The following is a 16407-nucleotide window of genomic DNA, read 5'->3' as shown; positions in this document are numbered from 1 at the left end:
TTACTTAGGAGAAACAACCTTAATGATTAATCATTAATCCTTCTTTTTTTCCATAATTTTAGCTTTCTACAAGTCACTTACCAGAGTTCTTTCAAAAATATGTATGAAATGAAAATGGTAAAGAGTCATCTAACAGAAGAAGAAACAATCATGAGTTCTAGCAAGAAAATTACAACTGATACAAGTTCCCATCACATAAACTTGCCTAGAAATTTATGACAAATATCTTTCAGTAAACTCAGCTTAGTCTAAAGTTCAGAATAGTTTTTGGCTTATTCTGATCACTTATCAAAACAAAAGAAGATATACACAAGAGAGTTTTCTTAAATGACAGACTAAGTCTTACTTTGCCGACAAGAGCGGGAATGTTCATTGAATTGGTTGCAAATCCCATGCCATATGCCATAGCAGCGTCTACTCCCAAGAATCTTGCCACAAGCTTTTCCAGTTCTTCATGCTTGTCCAGGTTTCCTATGTGAAAAAGTTAATGAAGTCAACCAATATCACCAAATCCCAAATTTAAGAATTACTTTAAAAAGTAATTATAAAATTATCATTATATATATATTTTATATGTTTATAATTTTAATTATAAATTTATAATTATAAAAGAATTATAAAAGTAGAAATCCATCAATTCAGTGATACTGCATAAATCCTAGCACTTTCTCCCAGCATGCAATGAGGGGGCCCATTTTCTCAGGATTTCTTTTAGTTCCTTTAAGTAGATAATGAAGACCAGTCACTGTGCCTGGTAAACAAAGATAGAAAGGATATTCTGCTCAGGCACTGAAGAGGCTTAAATTCAGGGGTTCCCTTCTTTACTATCTCACTCTCCTGTGGGGCAAGTATAATGAAAAACTTGGCTGATCCCTTTGTCTTCAGTTCCTGGGTAAGCAGCCTCTGAGTCTTCAGAATATCTTGTGATAGGAATGTGTTTTTTTCTTCAAGGTGGGCCCAGGACCATTATCTGGTAGTTCATATGCTAATAAAAAACAGGGAGGGGCTAACTACACCTGCAGTATTAGGGTGGAATGACCACACCAGAAAGATCAACCTTGCAGCTTTGAGCCATGTCAAATCAGTCCATCTCTCCAACCTCTGGAGGGTGGCTACAGATGGAGTTGAACCACATGGACTTAATCATGCCATATAATGTGATCCCACATAAATTTGGGAAACTCAAAGCTCCTGTTAGCTTCTAAGACTGAGAGAATACATTGTTCCTGTGACAGGAGAGTGATGCTTTCTGATTCTACATGGAGACGACATGGAAGCTTGCATTTGAGACCCTCCCAGACCTTGCCTTATGTGCCTTTTCTTTTGGCTCCTTATTTGTATCCTTTTACTATAATAAAGCTATCATCTTTAGTGCTTTCAGTTAGTTCTATGAGTTGTTTTAATGGATTACTGAATCTGAGGGGGGGTGTAGCGTAGCCAGTTGGTAGGAAGTACAGGTAGCCTGGGTCCCTGAACTTACAACTGCTGCCTGAAGGTCAATTTTGTAGAGGATCACCCTTACCCTGTAGAGTTTTAGCTTAACTCTGGATAGTTAAGAGCTAGAATTGAACTGATTGATTCAGCATTCCTTGCAATGGCTATAAAGGTTTGTTTGTTTGTTTTAAAGATTTATTTTTTATTTATTTCTCTCTCCTTCCCTGCCCTTCCCCCCAGTTGCCTGCTCTCTGTGTCCATTTACTGTGTGTTCTTGTGTGTGTCTGCTTGTATTCTTGTCAGTGGCACCTGGAATCTGTGTCTCTTTTTGTTGTGTCATCTTACTGCATCAACTCTGTGTGTGCGGTGCCATTCCTGGGCAGGCTGCACTTTTATTGCGCTGGGTGGCTCTCGTAAAGGGCTGCACTCCTTACGTGTGGGGCTCCCCTAAGTGGGGGACACCCCTGCGTGGCATGGCACTCCCTGTGCCCATCAGCACTGCGTGTTGGCCAGCTCATCACACGGGTCAGGAGGTCCTGGTAGGTGGATGCCTTATCCATTGGGCCAAGTCTGCTTCCCTATAAAGGTTTTTTGATTATCTTTACACCTGCCATCTCCAGAATGCTGGCAACCAGGCTGACAGACTAGGCAGGACACTGGAAAACCCTTTTTTGGAGAAAGTAAATCCTCCAGAGAAAGGGACTAAAAATAATGACATGAAGGGGTTCCGCAAGAAAAAGGCCCTGAAACCAATCATTCAATCAGTCCTATCTACACGCAGAGAATTTCCAATAGACTTTATAGAAACCTACTCCAAGAGATGAAAGCTAAGAATAAGCAGAATTGAGGGAAGAGAAAAAGTAGAACTCAATGGAAAAAGAGACGAAGAAAAAAGAAATCCTAACATATCCTCACAGAGATAAGAGAATACTATATTTATTAAACACAGGAGTGTTTAAAAGAAAAAGTAATCAGAATGAAAAACAGGGCTCTTGGGAATTAAAAACATGATGTAGAAATAAAAATCTTAGTGTATGAAAATAAAAGTTGAGAAAACATCTGGGAAACAAAAGGAAAATGAAGGCAGAAAGAGACAACAATAAGAGGATAAACACTAGGGGTTTATTAATAGAAATTTCTGAAAAAGAGAAGTAAGAAAATGCTTAAAGGAGAAAGTAGCAGAGAACAAAAGGACATGATTTTTTAATTTGCAAGGGTACACCAAACACACAGCACAATTCACAAACCCAGACACAAATGAAATTTCTTGTCAAAGTCCAGATAAAGAAAAGATCAAAAAGCTTCCAGAGGGGAACTTCCAGGAAGACAGCAGACTAGAATGACACAGAATTCTCTTCTCTCCCAGAAATAGAGAGGATAGGCAGAAACGGTCTGGAAAAAAATCTTCTAGAGTTTAGGACACCAGGGGAAGGCTGGACACTGCCAAGATGACAGAGGGACAAAGAAAAAGAATCATGAGGGCAAACTGGTGAGTTAAAAGCCACAGTTGCAAATGCTGGAAACCCTCCCTACATTATAGACTCATTGGAATTCTGACCTGCAGGCTGGTGGCTACAGACAAAGGGGGGCCCCAGAGATCCACCAACCCGGGAAAGGGAAGAGAGTGAGGGACATAGCCTAAGGTTGACTCAGCTTTTGACCCACAAATATGGTCTGCTGTGTCCCACAAACCCTTCCAAGCCTGGGGGCCGTGCCATTGTTTGCCTTGGGAGCTTGCAAGGGACTAAAATGATCTAACCCTCTGGAACACCCTCTCAACTGCCTGGAACTGGTTAAGACAGAGAGGGGAGTGGAATAAGTTCCTACCTAGGGAAAGGGAGGGAGTTGCCAGCAAAGATTAGAGAAGGATATACACATACATAAGAGGAATTGAGTGGCTGGACAATTTGAATAGGAAGCAAATTTTTAATTGTGTACCTTTATATACTTTTTGAATTACAAAAGATGTTTAAATATAATCAATATAATCAATCCCGATACAATTTGTTTTAAACAATAAGTTCTTTCAGATGACAGAAGGAATCACATACAAAAGAGTGAAAATCTGAACAGAATTACACCTGTGAACTACAACACTAAATGGAGAAGATAGTGGGGCAATGCCCTCAAACTTCTGAGGGACAGTATTTTCAACCTAGAACTCAGGAGTGACAAAATTACCAATCAAACAAAATGTTAGTCAAAGACATCTTCAGATATCCAGAATTTACACACACAAATTATCTCTCCTGTATTCCCAGGAAACTGCTGAAGAATAAACTACCACAATGAGGAAGTATATCAAGTAAGAGGTTAGAGATGGGATATGGGAAATAAGGAATTCAAAACAAGGGAAAGGAAAAGGGAAAGGAAATTCCCAAGTTGATGTCCTCCCACCCCCCAAAGAAAACATCAAGTACCAGGATGCAGCTATAGAGCAGTCCTGAGGACTGGTCCAAACTGAAGGAGGAGGCAGTATGGAATACTAAGGAAATATCTAACAGTATCCAGCAGACCACGTTAAAAAATAGGGTTTTCAAGACTCATCCTAGAATTCACAGACCAGATAACTTAAGAAGAGGTAAAGACCCAATCAAGGATCCTCTACAGCATTAAATGTGTAAGGGAGCAAAGGAATGAAAACCTTCATGGCATAACTACAAAGCATATATTAGATCATGGCAAAAGGCTAGCCCATTTCTGATTTACTGAGTTATTCTAGGTCCAAATTTTTGAAAACGTGGACTTTTTAGATCAAAACACTGCATGTTTAAAGTATACATATAGTTTAGGAATTAAGAGAAAATAAAGGGAAGTGAACGCTAGGCCCAGTGGATAGGGCATCCGTCTACCACATGGGAGGTCTGCGGTTCAAACCCCGGGCCTGCTTGACCCGTGTGGAGCTGGCCCAGATGCAGTGCTGATGCATGCAAGGAGTGCCGTGCCACGCAGGGGTGTCCCCCGTGTGGTAAGCCCCACGCGCAAGGAGTGTACCCCGTAAGGAGAGCCGCCCAGTGCGAAAGAAAGTGCAGCCTGCCCAGGAATGGTGCTGCAAAACATGGAGAGCTGACACACAAGATGATGCAACAGAAAGAAACACAAATTCCCATGCTGTGCCGCTGACAACAACGAAGCAGACAAAGAAGAATGTGCAGCGAATGGACACAGAGAGCAGAAAATGGGGGGTTGGGGGGAAAGGTGAGAGAAATAAAAAATAAAAATAAATAAAAAAGAAAATAAAAACTTACTATTTGATCTTTTGGAAAAAAAAATTACATGTCAGATAGCTATCTATTATGCTCAGATACCATTTAATAGACCCTTAAGTTATTTAAGTAAGCAAACATTAGCCTATTTCCAATTTTGAAAGGAAAATGAGGCAGAGACTCTATGAAAATTTGTAAAAGAAACCTAAAAAAATCCAACATATATCAACTCTCATAAGAGTTTACCTTAGTTGGAATCTACTTTAAAGGGCAATTCTGAATGCTAAGAAGTACTTTTTTTTTTTTTTTGACCAGGGCAATGACACTCAAATCCAGGAGATTTTAGAATAAAAATTACAATACCAATGACCACAGGAGCTACCTAACAAACTTCATTTAGCAAATGAAACTAGAAACACTGAAGATCTGCACCTTGTATGTGTGGTATCCAAAGTTCAATTTAAATAATGAACTGGGAAATATGAAGAGCTGCAAAATTTTGTTTTTACTTTTTCATTTCCTTATTTTGTTTTAAATTTAGTGAACTGGCAAGATTGCTATGGTGTATTAAAAATGTCTGTAAATTAAGTGATTCCTCCCACTAAGAGGTGGAGTCTAATCCCTACCACACTTAAATCTGTCCTTAGTGACTTGCTTGTCCAATAGTAAGTGGCACAGGTGATTTTCTGGACTTGCAAGGCTAGGTCACAAAAAGCCTTACAGCTTTAGCCAGTTCTCTTTGAATACTTACTCAGGGGAAAACCTGTTGCCATATAAGACATCTGACCCTCTGAGACCACCAAGCTATGAAGAAGCCCAAGCTAGTAATAGAAAGGCCGCACGGCAGAGATGCCCAAACAGCCCCCAGCATTTTAGTCACCCGAGCCTAGGTATCACATAGGTGAATGAAGACACTTTCGTGTGACTCTAACATAAGCGACCACTAACTGAGGGCATACATGGGATGCTTGGTGAGAACCACCTAAATGTGCTCACCATTCCCTAGAACCACGAGAAATAATTATGAGTTGTTATTGTAATCCACTAAGTTTTGGGGTGATTCACAGTAATAAATATTCCAAAAGTTGCCTCATCACTTCCATGGTTCTCAGTTCTCTAGAACAAAATGGAAGAATCTGAAATCTTCCTTTGAACTAAAATAAATCTTTTTATATAAAGCTATTAATCCTTTACATTTTATAGATCTGTAATAATAATTACCATTTAATGTTTACTATGTTATAAGAGCTTTACATGAATTAGCTTATTTAACTCTTTTTTTTAATCTTTCCCCTTCCCCCATTCCCCCATTGTCTGCTCTCTGTGTCCATTTGCTGTGTGTTCTTCTGTGTCCACTAGCATTCTTGTTAGCAGCATTGGGAATCCCTGTCTCTTTGTTGCATCATCTTGCTGTGTCAGCTCTCTGGGTGTGCGGCACCACTCCTGGGCTGGCTGCGCTTTTTTTACTGCGGGACGGCTCTTCTTGTAGGGCGTACTTCTTGCGCATGGGGCATCCCTATGTGGGCGACACCCCTGCATGGCATGGCACTCCTTGCGTGGCAGCACTGCACATGGGCCAGCTTACCACACAGGTCAGGAGGCCCTGGGTATCGAACCCTGGACCCTCCATATGGTAGGCGGATGCTCTATCAGTTGAGCCACAACCGCTTTCCATTAAGAGGTACTCTTAATCACTACTACTTACAAAACACAATAAGGTCAAAACATTCAAGTTATAAAAGAAACCAATACTTATGGAACACATTTCTAGAGGCATTCTGAATATATAACGTATTAGAAATGATAAATTAATCTTAAATTTTGCTGAAATTTTGAAATCACCCATTATTTCAGAAAAAGAAAACATTCTTAATCCAATCTAATCTGTATGGCAAAGTATGTATTTGGATGCTTAACACTCTAGTTCTATATCAGTATTAGTCCCCCGGAGTAAAAAAAAGTCAAACACAGTAGCTGGTCAACAGAGCCTACACTTACCAATTTCCTGCCGAGTGCTACACACTCCAACTCCATACTCCTCTAGGACTTTGGCAGCTGCTTCTTGACATGATCCAGTATTCCGTGCAAATCCAAGATAGTTGTAGGAACCCATGTTTATAACACCTTTAATTATATTCCCTGTGTACCTGTGTTTTAACAGCATAAAAGTTAAAGAAATTTATGAGCAAATCAAATACTTAAATGTGATAGTAAATGTACTGGTAATATGCCAACAGCACCATAAGTGAAATAGAGAAAACACAGATCTATATGATAAACTTAAACTCACTATGGATTAGGGAGTATTATTTACAGTGTAAATTAAGAATTAAATATAAATTTTTTTGGAGGGTAGTTTGGCAGTACTCATCCATTAAAACATGTAGACATTCTCTGACACAGCAATTCCCATACTAGTGTGAAAGGCTATATGTATAAAGATCCCTTAAGAGCCAATGAACATTTGCCACATCCCTTCCCCTGGGCACAGGGAACAGTCAGCCTTGACCCCCAAATAAGAACAATTTGGAACAGAGGTTCCACCAACCTAAGAGGGACATGAAGTGTGAACAAAAAATAAACTTGTTCTTTTTTTTCCAAGGCAGTACTGGAGACTGAAGCTGGGACCTCATATAAGCGAAGAAGGCACTCAACCACTGAGTAACACCCACTCTGCTGCTGTTGTTTTCACTCCCTGAAATTTTGGGGTTGTTAACACAGCACAACCTGGCCTGATCTGCTAGACCATGGCACTTTCTATTATAGAATACTATGCAGCCACTGCAAATAAAGTACTTGCTCTGAATATACACGAGAAGGATGTCACCAATATATTGGCAAGTGAAAAAAAAAGTTTTAAAATAATTTCTATAGTATGATTTCATTTGTGGGATAAAAAAATCTACCTATATTAGACCCCATCAGAATCATTACAAACATTCCTCAGAAAACACATGGAAGAATAATATACAACAAACTGATAACAATGGTCCCCTGTGGGGAATGAAGGAGGATTTGTGGGGGAGTAGATTTGCAAAGGGACAGGAGTTGGTTGTCACAGTGGACTTTCACTCTATCTGTATTATTTTTCTCTCTTGTTTTAATAACAGTGCAATCATGCAATACTTGTGCAGTCTAAACATAAATTTTTAAAAATATAAAAAGGTTTCTAAACCATCCAATCTATTTATGTGAAAATACTCCATGTATCTTTGACTTATTTAGAGAATTCAAAATATCCAGAAAAAAAATTCAGACACTTGATTTTGGTAAGTTGCATATAGAAAAGTTGTGTTTTTTTTTTTTAACAAGTTTTGTTTTAGTCTATAATCCAACATAGTATCAAATGTAATAAAAAATGTATTTTAGAAACCTTCATAATGAACAACATGTAAAGAAGCTAATCATGTGTAGCCGCTACCCATTTGAGAGAATACTTAATTTGCAATATTTTCTCAGAATGCACAGTATTTGTTACAGAACAGTGTGAAGCAGTATGCAGATGCTGAAGAAGTCTAACGCAAGATATTTTTTCTTTTTTACAGTGTGAAGCAGTATTCTGGAAAGTTTTTCTAAGATTAGGGGAGAACTGAAGGAGTCCTGCATCTTTTTTATTTTTTTATCTGCTTCTGTTTAAAAAGCCAACATTCCTCTGCTTCATGGGTGTCTACATTTGAAGTATAGTGAAATCTCTGCTGTTTACATGTAATGTTTTAGTTCCTTTCAAACTGGGTGGGGAGTGGGGGGAAGGGCATGCAAAAAACTAACACTGAAATTTTGAAACAGCGGCAGAGTGAATTTTATTTTTGTTCATTGTTGGTGGTAAAGATCCCCCCATGTAATTATTGTGAACATCTTGCTTTGTAGTCACCGTAACATTTGGGATATATGGGGGGTGGGGCAGAGAGGAAGAATAATTATAGTTCACATGTCCCTAGCATCTATTCAGAGCAGTGTACAGAATGTAATGCTCTTTTGTTGGAAACATTTTATGATTTTCAAAATAAATTTAGTGAACCTAAAAAAAAGAAACCACCAAAACTTTTTTTTTTTTTTTTGGTTCTTGTCAAAAATAAATTTCCCCACCAAGACTCACTTGAATGACCAGTTATAATCATGAGACTGTCTCTCCATGATGTCCACCTTGGCCCCAGGCACACTACAAATTGGGCGATTCCAGTTGTCTCTGATCCTCATGTAGAGATTCCTTGTATAGAAGTTTTCGAAGTCCTGATACAATGACACAAAGTCCTGCCAACAAATGGTGAAATAACTATGAATTTAACAGAGTTACTTAAAAACATTTTTTTTACAGCTTCCCTTTTCATATTATTGCAAGAGCACCTGAAAATAAGAGGTTGACTATATTTAATTAACTGATACAGAAAACATTGGAAAGGCATAAATTCTCTCTGTTCATTTTAAAACAACTCTTAAAAGGTCACTTAGCTTTGATGGTTGACCTACATTAAAATGTTTCAAATAACTATCTGACTATATGAAACTGAAGCCAAAGACTTTACCTTCAAAAAGAAAGCCTCAAAAAGAAAACTCAGGGAAGCAGACTTGGCCCAGTGGATAGGGCGTCCATCTACTACATGGGTGGGCCAAGGTTCAAACCCCGGGCCTCCTGACCCATGTGATGAGCTGGCCCACACACAGTGCTGATGCGCACAAGGAGTTCCGTACCACATGCGTGTCCCCCATGTAGGGGAGCCCCATGTGCAAGGAGTGCACCCCATAAGGAGAGCTGCCCAGAGCGAAAAAGTGCAGCCTGCCCAGGAATGGCGCCACACACACAGAGAGCTGACGCAGCAAGATGACACAACAAAAAGAGACACAGATTCCAGGTGCTGCTGACAAGAATACAAGTGAACACAGAAGAACACACAGCAAATGGACACAGAGAGCAGACAACTGAGGGTGGGGAGGGGAGAGAAATAAATTTAAAAAATAAATCTTAAAAAAAAACAAAACATGATTCTCGATCTCAAGGAACTTTTAATTAAAAAAAAAGCTCAGTCTTATAATTCTGTCATTAAATCCTTTCCTAATAACCTAATAATCTATCATTAAATCCCTTCCTAAAAATAACCTCAAAAATATAGCCACCCCCATAATATGTTAGGGGAAACTGCCATAAAGTCGCTGTAATTCCAGTTTCAAATAAGAAAAATAATTCCAAAATTAAGATCTCCATCCTTTTCATATTTTCAAGTATCAAAATGAAACAAATTCACAGAAATTTGATAAGAAACACCAGATTTAAGCAACAAGGAGGCTCTCAGGAGGTTACTCTCAGGCACCCAATAATACTAGGCTAAGTTTCAATTTTAAAAGTAAAGGTTCATAAGTACAGTCATCAATATCAAGGGCCTGTCAATGGACCATCCTCCTTCACTAGTCGTTGCCCCTTTATTTGGAATTCTTGCTGTTCCATTAGAGAATGTGGCAGAGCACCCCAGAATGGAACGCAACACTCCAAAATGTGTTTATCAATTGTAACGAATGTACCACACTAATGAAGGATGTTGTTAATGTGGGAAAATGTGGGAGGTGTAGGGAGTGGGGCATATGGGAATCCCCTTTATCTTCTGTTACATTTATGTAATCTAAGTATCTTTTAAAAATACATATATTAAAAAACCAAACTATTTTCAGATTTACTTCAACTCCTGAAGTGAGGAAAAACAAAAAAAGAAAGACATACAATTTTACTATAATTAACAAACCACTGAACTTTTAGCCCTCGGATCTATACATGGTACTAACCTAAATTAATCTGGTAAATAAACTAACCAAAAACATTCAAAGTTTAAACCTTTTTAAAAAATGTGAAATTATTTTTTTGCTAAAGAAGACTCTACATAAAACTTTAAAATAAAAAACCTTCTATGACATTGAAGTCTACACTTACCACTAAATAAAGCTCAGAGTAGATAAAATCTCCTTAAGTAAAGCTGAGCAGGATCAGCAAGTACTATAAGAATTTGCAGCACCTGATACCATCTTGATAGTAACTGGCTACCACTTACATTCCTCAAGGATAGAAAATATCCACAAATAATGAATATATATCTCACAACTGGAAATTTAACCTTACAGACTTCAGAGGAAGTATGGTCTGCCAACACCTTCTGGCCTCTAGAACTCTTGAGACAATAAATTTCTGATATTTTAAACCACTAGTTTGTGGTATTTTGTCATGGCAGCCCTAGGAAACTAAGATACTTTAGAGAAATATTCCCTCACAGGCACTTTTATCATAAACAACAATAATCTATCAGAAGGGTTGTCAAACCTCAAGAACAAGGTATAACCTTACCCCTCAATCTTGGAGTAACTCAAGGCAACCAGTTACATGGTGGTCTCTGGTTAGAAGGGATGAGGTTCCAACCTTCTAAGCAGAGAACTGTTCCTGCCATGGTCAGAGGCCTCCATCTCTCCTTATTACAATGAGGAAGCAATTAAGTCCCTGACATGGGAAAAAAATTGCACAGAGAAAAGAAGGTGACACAGTGAGAAGAAATGAACTCAGGGCCATCTTACTTTCCCTTTACCCCCAAGCTAAATTCCAGGGCAGCAGCTTTCACTACAGTGGGAAGGTAGAGAGATCTGAAAGACAGCTAACCAAACTCACTGCTGCTTAATGATGAAGTAAGGAAGAGGACAGGATGGATCACTATTTGGGGTTCTAGTTCTAGGCAACAGTAATATTGGAATATGTTTCCAAAAATACATAGTTCTCTGCAAACAATGACATCTCCACCATACCTACCCTCAGCATTCCCCATTCACTCCTGATCCCCATGTCCCTTCTCTTCTACCTCTTCCTTCGTTTAGTCGTTGGGAATCGACTTCAGTCAGGCCTCACCTAATACTTAATATTCATTTGCTCAATCATTGAACAAAGATTTTAAGCTAGGCAATGCCAATAAAAATGAGTAAAACACAACCACCTCTTTCCCTAGAGTCTGTTAGGATTACAATATAATATAATAAGTACTGTAAAAAGATGCTTGCCAGTAGAAGAGAATGCCTAACTGGTAGGGGAGTGGCAATAATAAAATTGAATTCAAACAGATTTGAAGGATGCATGATACACTCTTCTTTTTTTTTAGGTACTGGGGGCCAGGAATTGAACCTGGGACCTTGTATGTGGGAAGCTGGTACTCAACCACTGAACCATATTAGCTCCCCTGAGTTTTTTTTTCTTTTTTTTCTTTTTTTCCATAGGAGGCACAGGGAACCGAACTAGGACCTCCCATGTGGGAGAAGGGAGCTCAACCACTTGAGCCTCATCCACTCCCTGCATGGTACACTCTTCATGAGCTATTTCCTGAAGATCTACACAAACCCTTAACACTAGGCCATATCATGATAAGTAGAGAACAACAAAACCTGGTTGAGGGAAGTGGACTTGGCCCAGTGGATAGGGCTTCTACCTACCACATGGGAGGTTTGCGGTTCAAACCCTGGGCCTCCTTGACCCGTATGGAGCTGGCCCGTGTGCAATGCTGATGTGTGCAAAGAGTTCCGTGCCATGCAGGGGCACCCCGTAAGGAGAGCCGCCCAGCACGAAAGAAAGTGCAGCCTGCCCAGGAATGGCGCCGCACACAAGGAGAGCTGACACAAGGAGAGCTGACACAACAAGATGATGAAACAAAAAGAAACAGATTCCTGGTGTCACTGATAAGGATAGAAGCGGTCACAGAAGAATACACAGTGAATGGACACAGAGAGCAGACATCTGGGGGGGACGGGAGAGAAATAAATGAAAAATAAATCTTAAAAAAAAAACAAAAACAACCTGGTTGAGACAACCATGCTACTGTTGGGCTTAGAATGCGTACTAGGTGTAGCAGTTTGATATTATTTATGAATTCCAAAAATAGATATTGGATTACATGTGTAAATTGGTTTGTTCCTCTGCACATATTAGATTGTATTAGATTCAGAGGTTTCACTCTGATTAAATGATGACCAAGGCTTTGACTTGACCATATCAGCAGGAAGTTGAGCCCCTGCCCCATTGGTGGGGTGGGGAGGGACTCTCAGGGAAAATGTCACAGCAGAGAAGAGTGTTTAGTTTTGATGCTGGAGCCCCAGGAAGTAAATACACAGAAGAACAACATAGAGGAATAGAGATGGCTCCATAGATACAGCAGAGGCCCTGGGAAGAGAGAGAGCCTAATATTCTATAGCTGACCTTATGCAGAAAACAGAGCAGCTGAACCCAGGAAGAAACGAGCCCTGGAGAGAGAGACGAGTCTTATGCCAGGCTACCGCTGAGACCAGAAGAAGCTGGGACCACTGAGCCTGAAGCAGAAGCCTGAACCCTTGCAGAGACGGGCAGCTATCTTGCTCTAACACATGGCAACAGACTTTGGTGAGGGAAGTAATTTACTCTTTATGGCCTTGTGACCATAAGCTTCTAACCCAAATAAAGACCCTTTGTAAAACCCAACGTATTTCTGGTACTTTGCATCAGCACCCCTTTGGCTGACTAATATACAAGGTAAATGATTTTTAGCTTCATAAAGACCAATTCATGAACTTGTTAAATTAGGATTGAAGAGCTTACAAAAAGTATAGTCTGTGGTTATCTCAATAATTAGCCAATCAACACCTTATATTATTTAAGCCTATTTGAGGTGAGACCCCTACAAAAATCCTATATTGTTGGGGGGGAAAAATAGGTACCACCTATTCTAGTCTGTGCAAGGCCTTAAGATTGCACAGGAGAAGTCTGGGTGCTACCATTTTTAGAGGTCGACTTCAAACTATTTGTTATGAAGCAATTCTGGCCCAATACAGATGTCTAAATAGTATTATATGGTGATGATAAAGATGATGAATAATCCCAAAAGCAGCAAGAGTTCTCAAATATTGAGTACTTAGATATACCAGGCACTTGCCAAGTACTTTACATATATTATTCCTTACATATCACTGAATGCTCTTACAGACGAGATCATTACCCCATTTAAAGAACGGCTGAATGATTTTTTCAGTTAGGCAGCTAGTCAAAGGCAGACCTAGGAACTGATCCAGGTCTTCTAATTCCAAAGCCTATGTTCCTTACCCCAATGCAATACTGCCTCCCATTCTGTGATGCTGCTAATCAGCCTGAAATAACTCTTTATAACTTTCGAAGCACTTTAAGATATTGGCCTTCCCACTCTATTCCTATGTTCTGCCTGCAGCCAGCACACTCATCAACACCACCAGACAAATACATACACACAAAATCCACAAGCGCTGGAAAGCTAAAAAACTACATTTCCTAGACACTCTTGTAACAGGGTTTGGATGTGACAAAGATTTTACTAGTGAGAAGCACAAGTAAGACTTAGAAGGCAGAAGAGAAGCAGAGGCCACTTTTTTGCACCAGTGTAGGAAGCAAGCTCCAACAGACCTTAGCACTGGCAGCATAAACTAGGCTCCATGTTCCACTGACTACACATCAGTTTCATGGCTGTACAGCAGATGTGATCTCAACATCTGTGATCGTCATGGCAGAAACAACTTCCTATTTTCAGGTGGTTGCTTAGTTGGGGAAAGGGACCTCTAACTTCACTGCTCCAGGCCCTCCACAACTTTATAAATGCCTACTTCCTGAAGGCCTGAAGTGATCTCAGTTAACTCCACTGAAACCTGTTTCAAAAGCATACTCATAATTATTTTTGAGACATATTTAATAAATTACCTTTGTTTTACAGATTGAAAGAAGAAAATTTAAATTATTTGTTAAAGTCACACAAGACTTCAGTGATATAGTTGAAACTGAGACTCTACCACTATTCCAAATTGGGTCCTACCACTAATTCCAATAAGAATTCTTGAGGCCAGTTATAATTTAATAACTTTTATTTATTTTAGAGTCTAGAATGCAAATCTCAAAATATCAAAGGAGAAAATTTCTTTAAAACATGAGTAATTGAGGCAAACAATCACTGCTTTGAAGTGGGGATGAAAAGCTTGGAAGACAAGCTCAGAAATGTTTCAATGCCTTCTGAAGATCAAAATGATTTAAAGCTCCACCCTTGACCTACTGTGACTTGGTACAGGGGAAAACTTGGGAAAAGCAAACCAAACTTAGCACTCAGTATAAAGTCTTTGAAGAACAAATTTATATCAGAATTATGAAATTCCTTTACTTATACTATCAAAAACTTGGCTAAAGGGAAACAGGGTAGAACAATACACATTGACAAAATTATAACAAATGGCATTTAGACATTCACAGGCTTGTTTTAAATGGTATGACCAATTAAAAAAATTCTTGTCAAGGCCATTAAGACATTGATAGGCAAAAAAGTGAACAGTTACCTAACCCCATATCTTTTTCAAAAATTCACTAAAAATGGATCACAGACTTAAATTTTAAATGTAAAACTTTCATGGGGAAAAAAAAAAAACAGGAAAAAATACTCAGGATCTAGGATTAGGCAGAGTTCTTAGACATGACACCAAAAGTACAATACATAAGAAAAAAATTGATAAATGGGATCTAATCAAAATATAAAATATTCGCTCTATGAAAGATCCTGTTAAAAGGATGAAAAGCAAGCTACATTCAGTAGATTAGTAAAACAGGGGGACTCTCTTCTCTCCCAAAAAATAGCTAGATAGCAGGCACAAACAGCCTGGGGAAAAAATGTTCTAGGGTTTAGGACCCCAGGGGAAGGCTAGATACCACATAGAAGAGAGAGGGGCATAGGAGTAAAAAAATCTCGACATTAAGACCATGAGTAGAATCTGAAGTTGCAGTCACCAACACCCTTCCCTTACCCTATGAGTGGGATTTCTTCCTAGTATGCAAGGCTGGTTCAGTACAAGAAAATAATTAACATAATATACCACACTAACAAATTGAAGGGAAAAAAAAACATGATTGTGTTGATCAATGCAGAAAAGGCACCCAACAAAATCCAGCATCCCTTCTTGTTAAAAAACACTTTGAGAGACAGGAAAATAGAAGGAAAATTCCTGAATATGATAAAGGGCATATATGAAAAACTCACAGCCAACATCATACTCAATGGGGAAAAGCTAAGTAAGACTGGAAACACTCTTAGATGATGCCCACTGTCACCACTGTTATTCAACATTATGCCATTTCTAGCTAGAGCAACTAAACAAGAAAAAAAAAAAAGCATCCAAAGAGGTAATGAAGTAAGACTATCACTATTCACAGATAACAGGATCCTATATTTAGAAAATTCTGAACACTCTACTACAAAGCTGTTTGAGTTAATATGTGAGTTCAGCAAAGTCGCGGGTTATAGGATCAACATGCAAAAATCAGTAATGTTCAACCAGAAAGATGGTGGCAGAGTAAGGAGCTCCTAGAGTTAGCTCATGCTACAGGACAGTTAGTAATCACACAAAGCTATCTAAAGCACCTGTTTGGGGATTCCAGGAGACCAGAAGCACATCCTTGAAAGAATGGAAGGAGACTGCCCATCTGCAGAGATTTGTAAGTAGAGTGCTCCATGCCCCTGAGGCCGGTGCCCATCCTTCACTGGAGGGACAGGCCGCCTTGGGAGCTGTTCTGTGGCTAGAATTGGAAGCACCACTTCCCAAAAATGGGGGAGAAAGAGATAGGTGGACACCAACTTCAGCTAATGATTAGTAAATTCAGCAGGCTAAGGTATAATCCTAAGAACAGCTGAAGTTTGAATCTGTCCAAGTAAGAAAGAGGCCAGCAGCCACTATTTTTACTCTGCCCCCAGCATGAGGGGAAGCCGGGCTGACTGAAAAT

General features: G+C 39.3%; 1 protein-coding gene across 1 annotated transcript in view; it reads right to left on the bottom strand.

The window, feature by feature from the left end:
* Positions 1 to 16407, bottom strand: part of SPTLC2 (serine palmitoyltransferase long chain base subunit 2) — a 127169-nt gene that overhangs the window by 70048 nt on the left and 40714 nt on the right. The window contains exons 3-5 of the mRNA XM_004453546.4: positions 8737 to 8891; positions 6639 to 6787; positions 347 to 471 (exon numbers count right to left, since the gene is read on the bottom strand). Of these exons, the coding sequence (XP_004453603.2) occupies positions 347 to 471; positions 6639 to 6787; positions 8737 to 8891 (429 nt within the window). The remainder of the gene's footprint in view (positions 1 to 346; positions 472 to 6638; positions 6788 to 8736; positions 8892 to 16407) is intronic.

The sequence above is a fragment of the Dasypus novemcinctus genome, chromosome 3 (genome assembly GCF_030445035.2).
Source record: "Dasypus novemcinctus isolate mDasNov1 chromosome 3, mDasNov1.1.hap2, whole genome shotgun sequence".
NCBI classification, from domain to species: Eukaryota; Metazoa; Chordata; class Mammalia; order Cingulata; family Dasypodidae; genus Dasypus; species Dasypus novemcinctus.
This window is presented reverse-complemented; position numbering and strand designations above follow the sequence as displayed.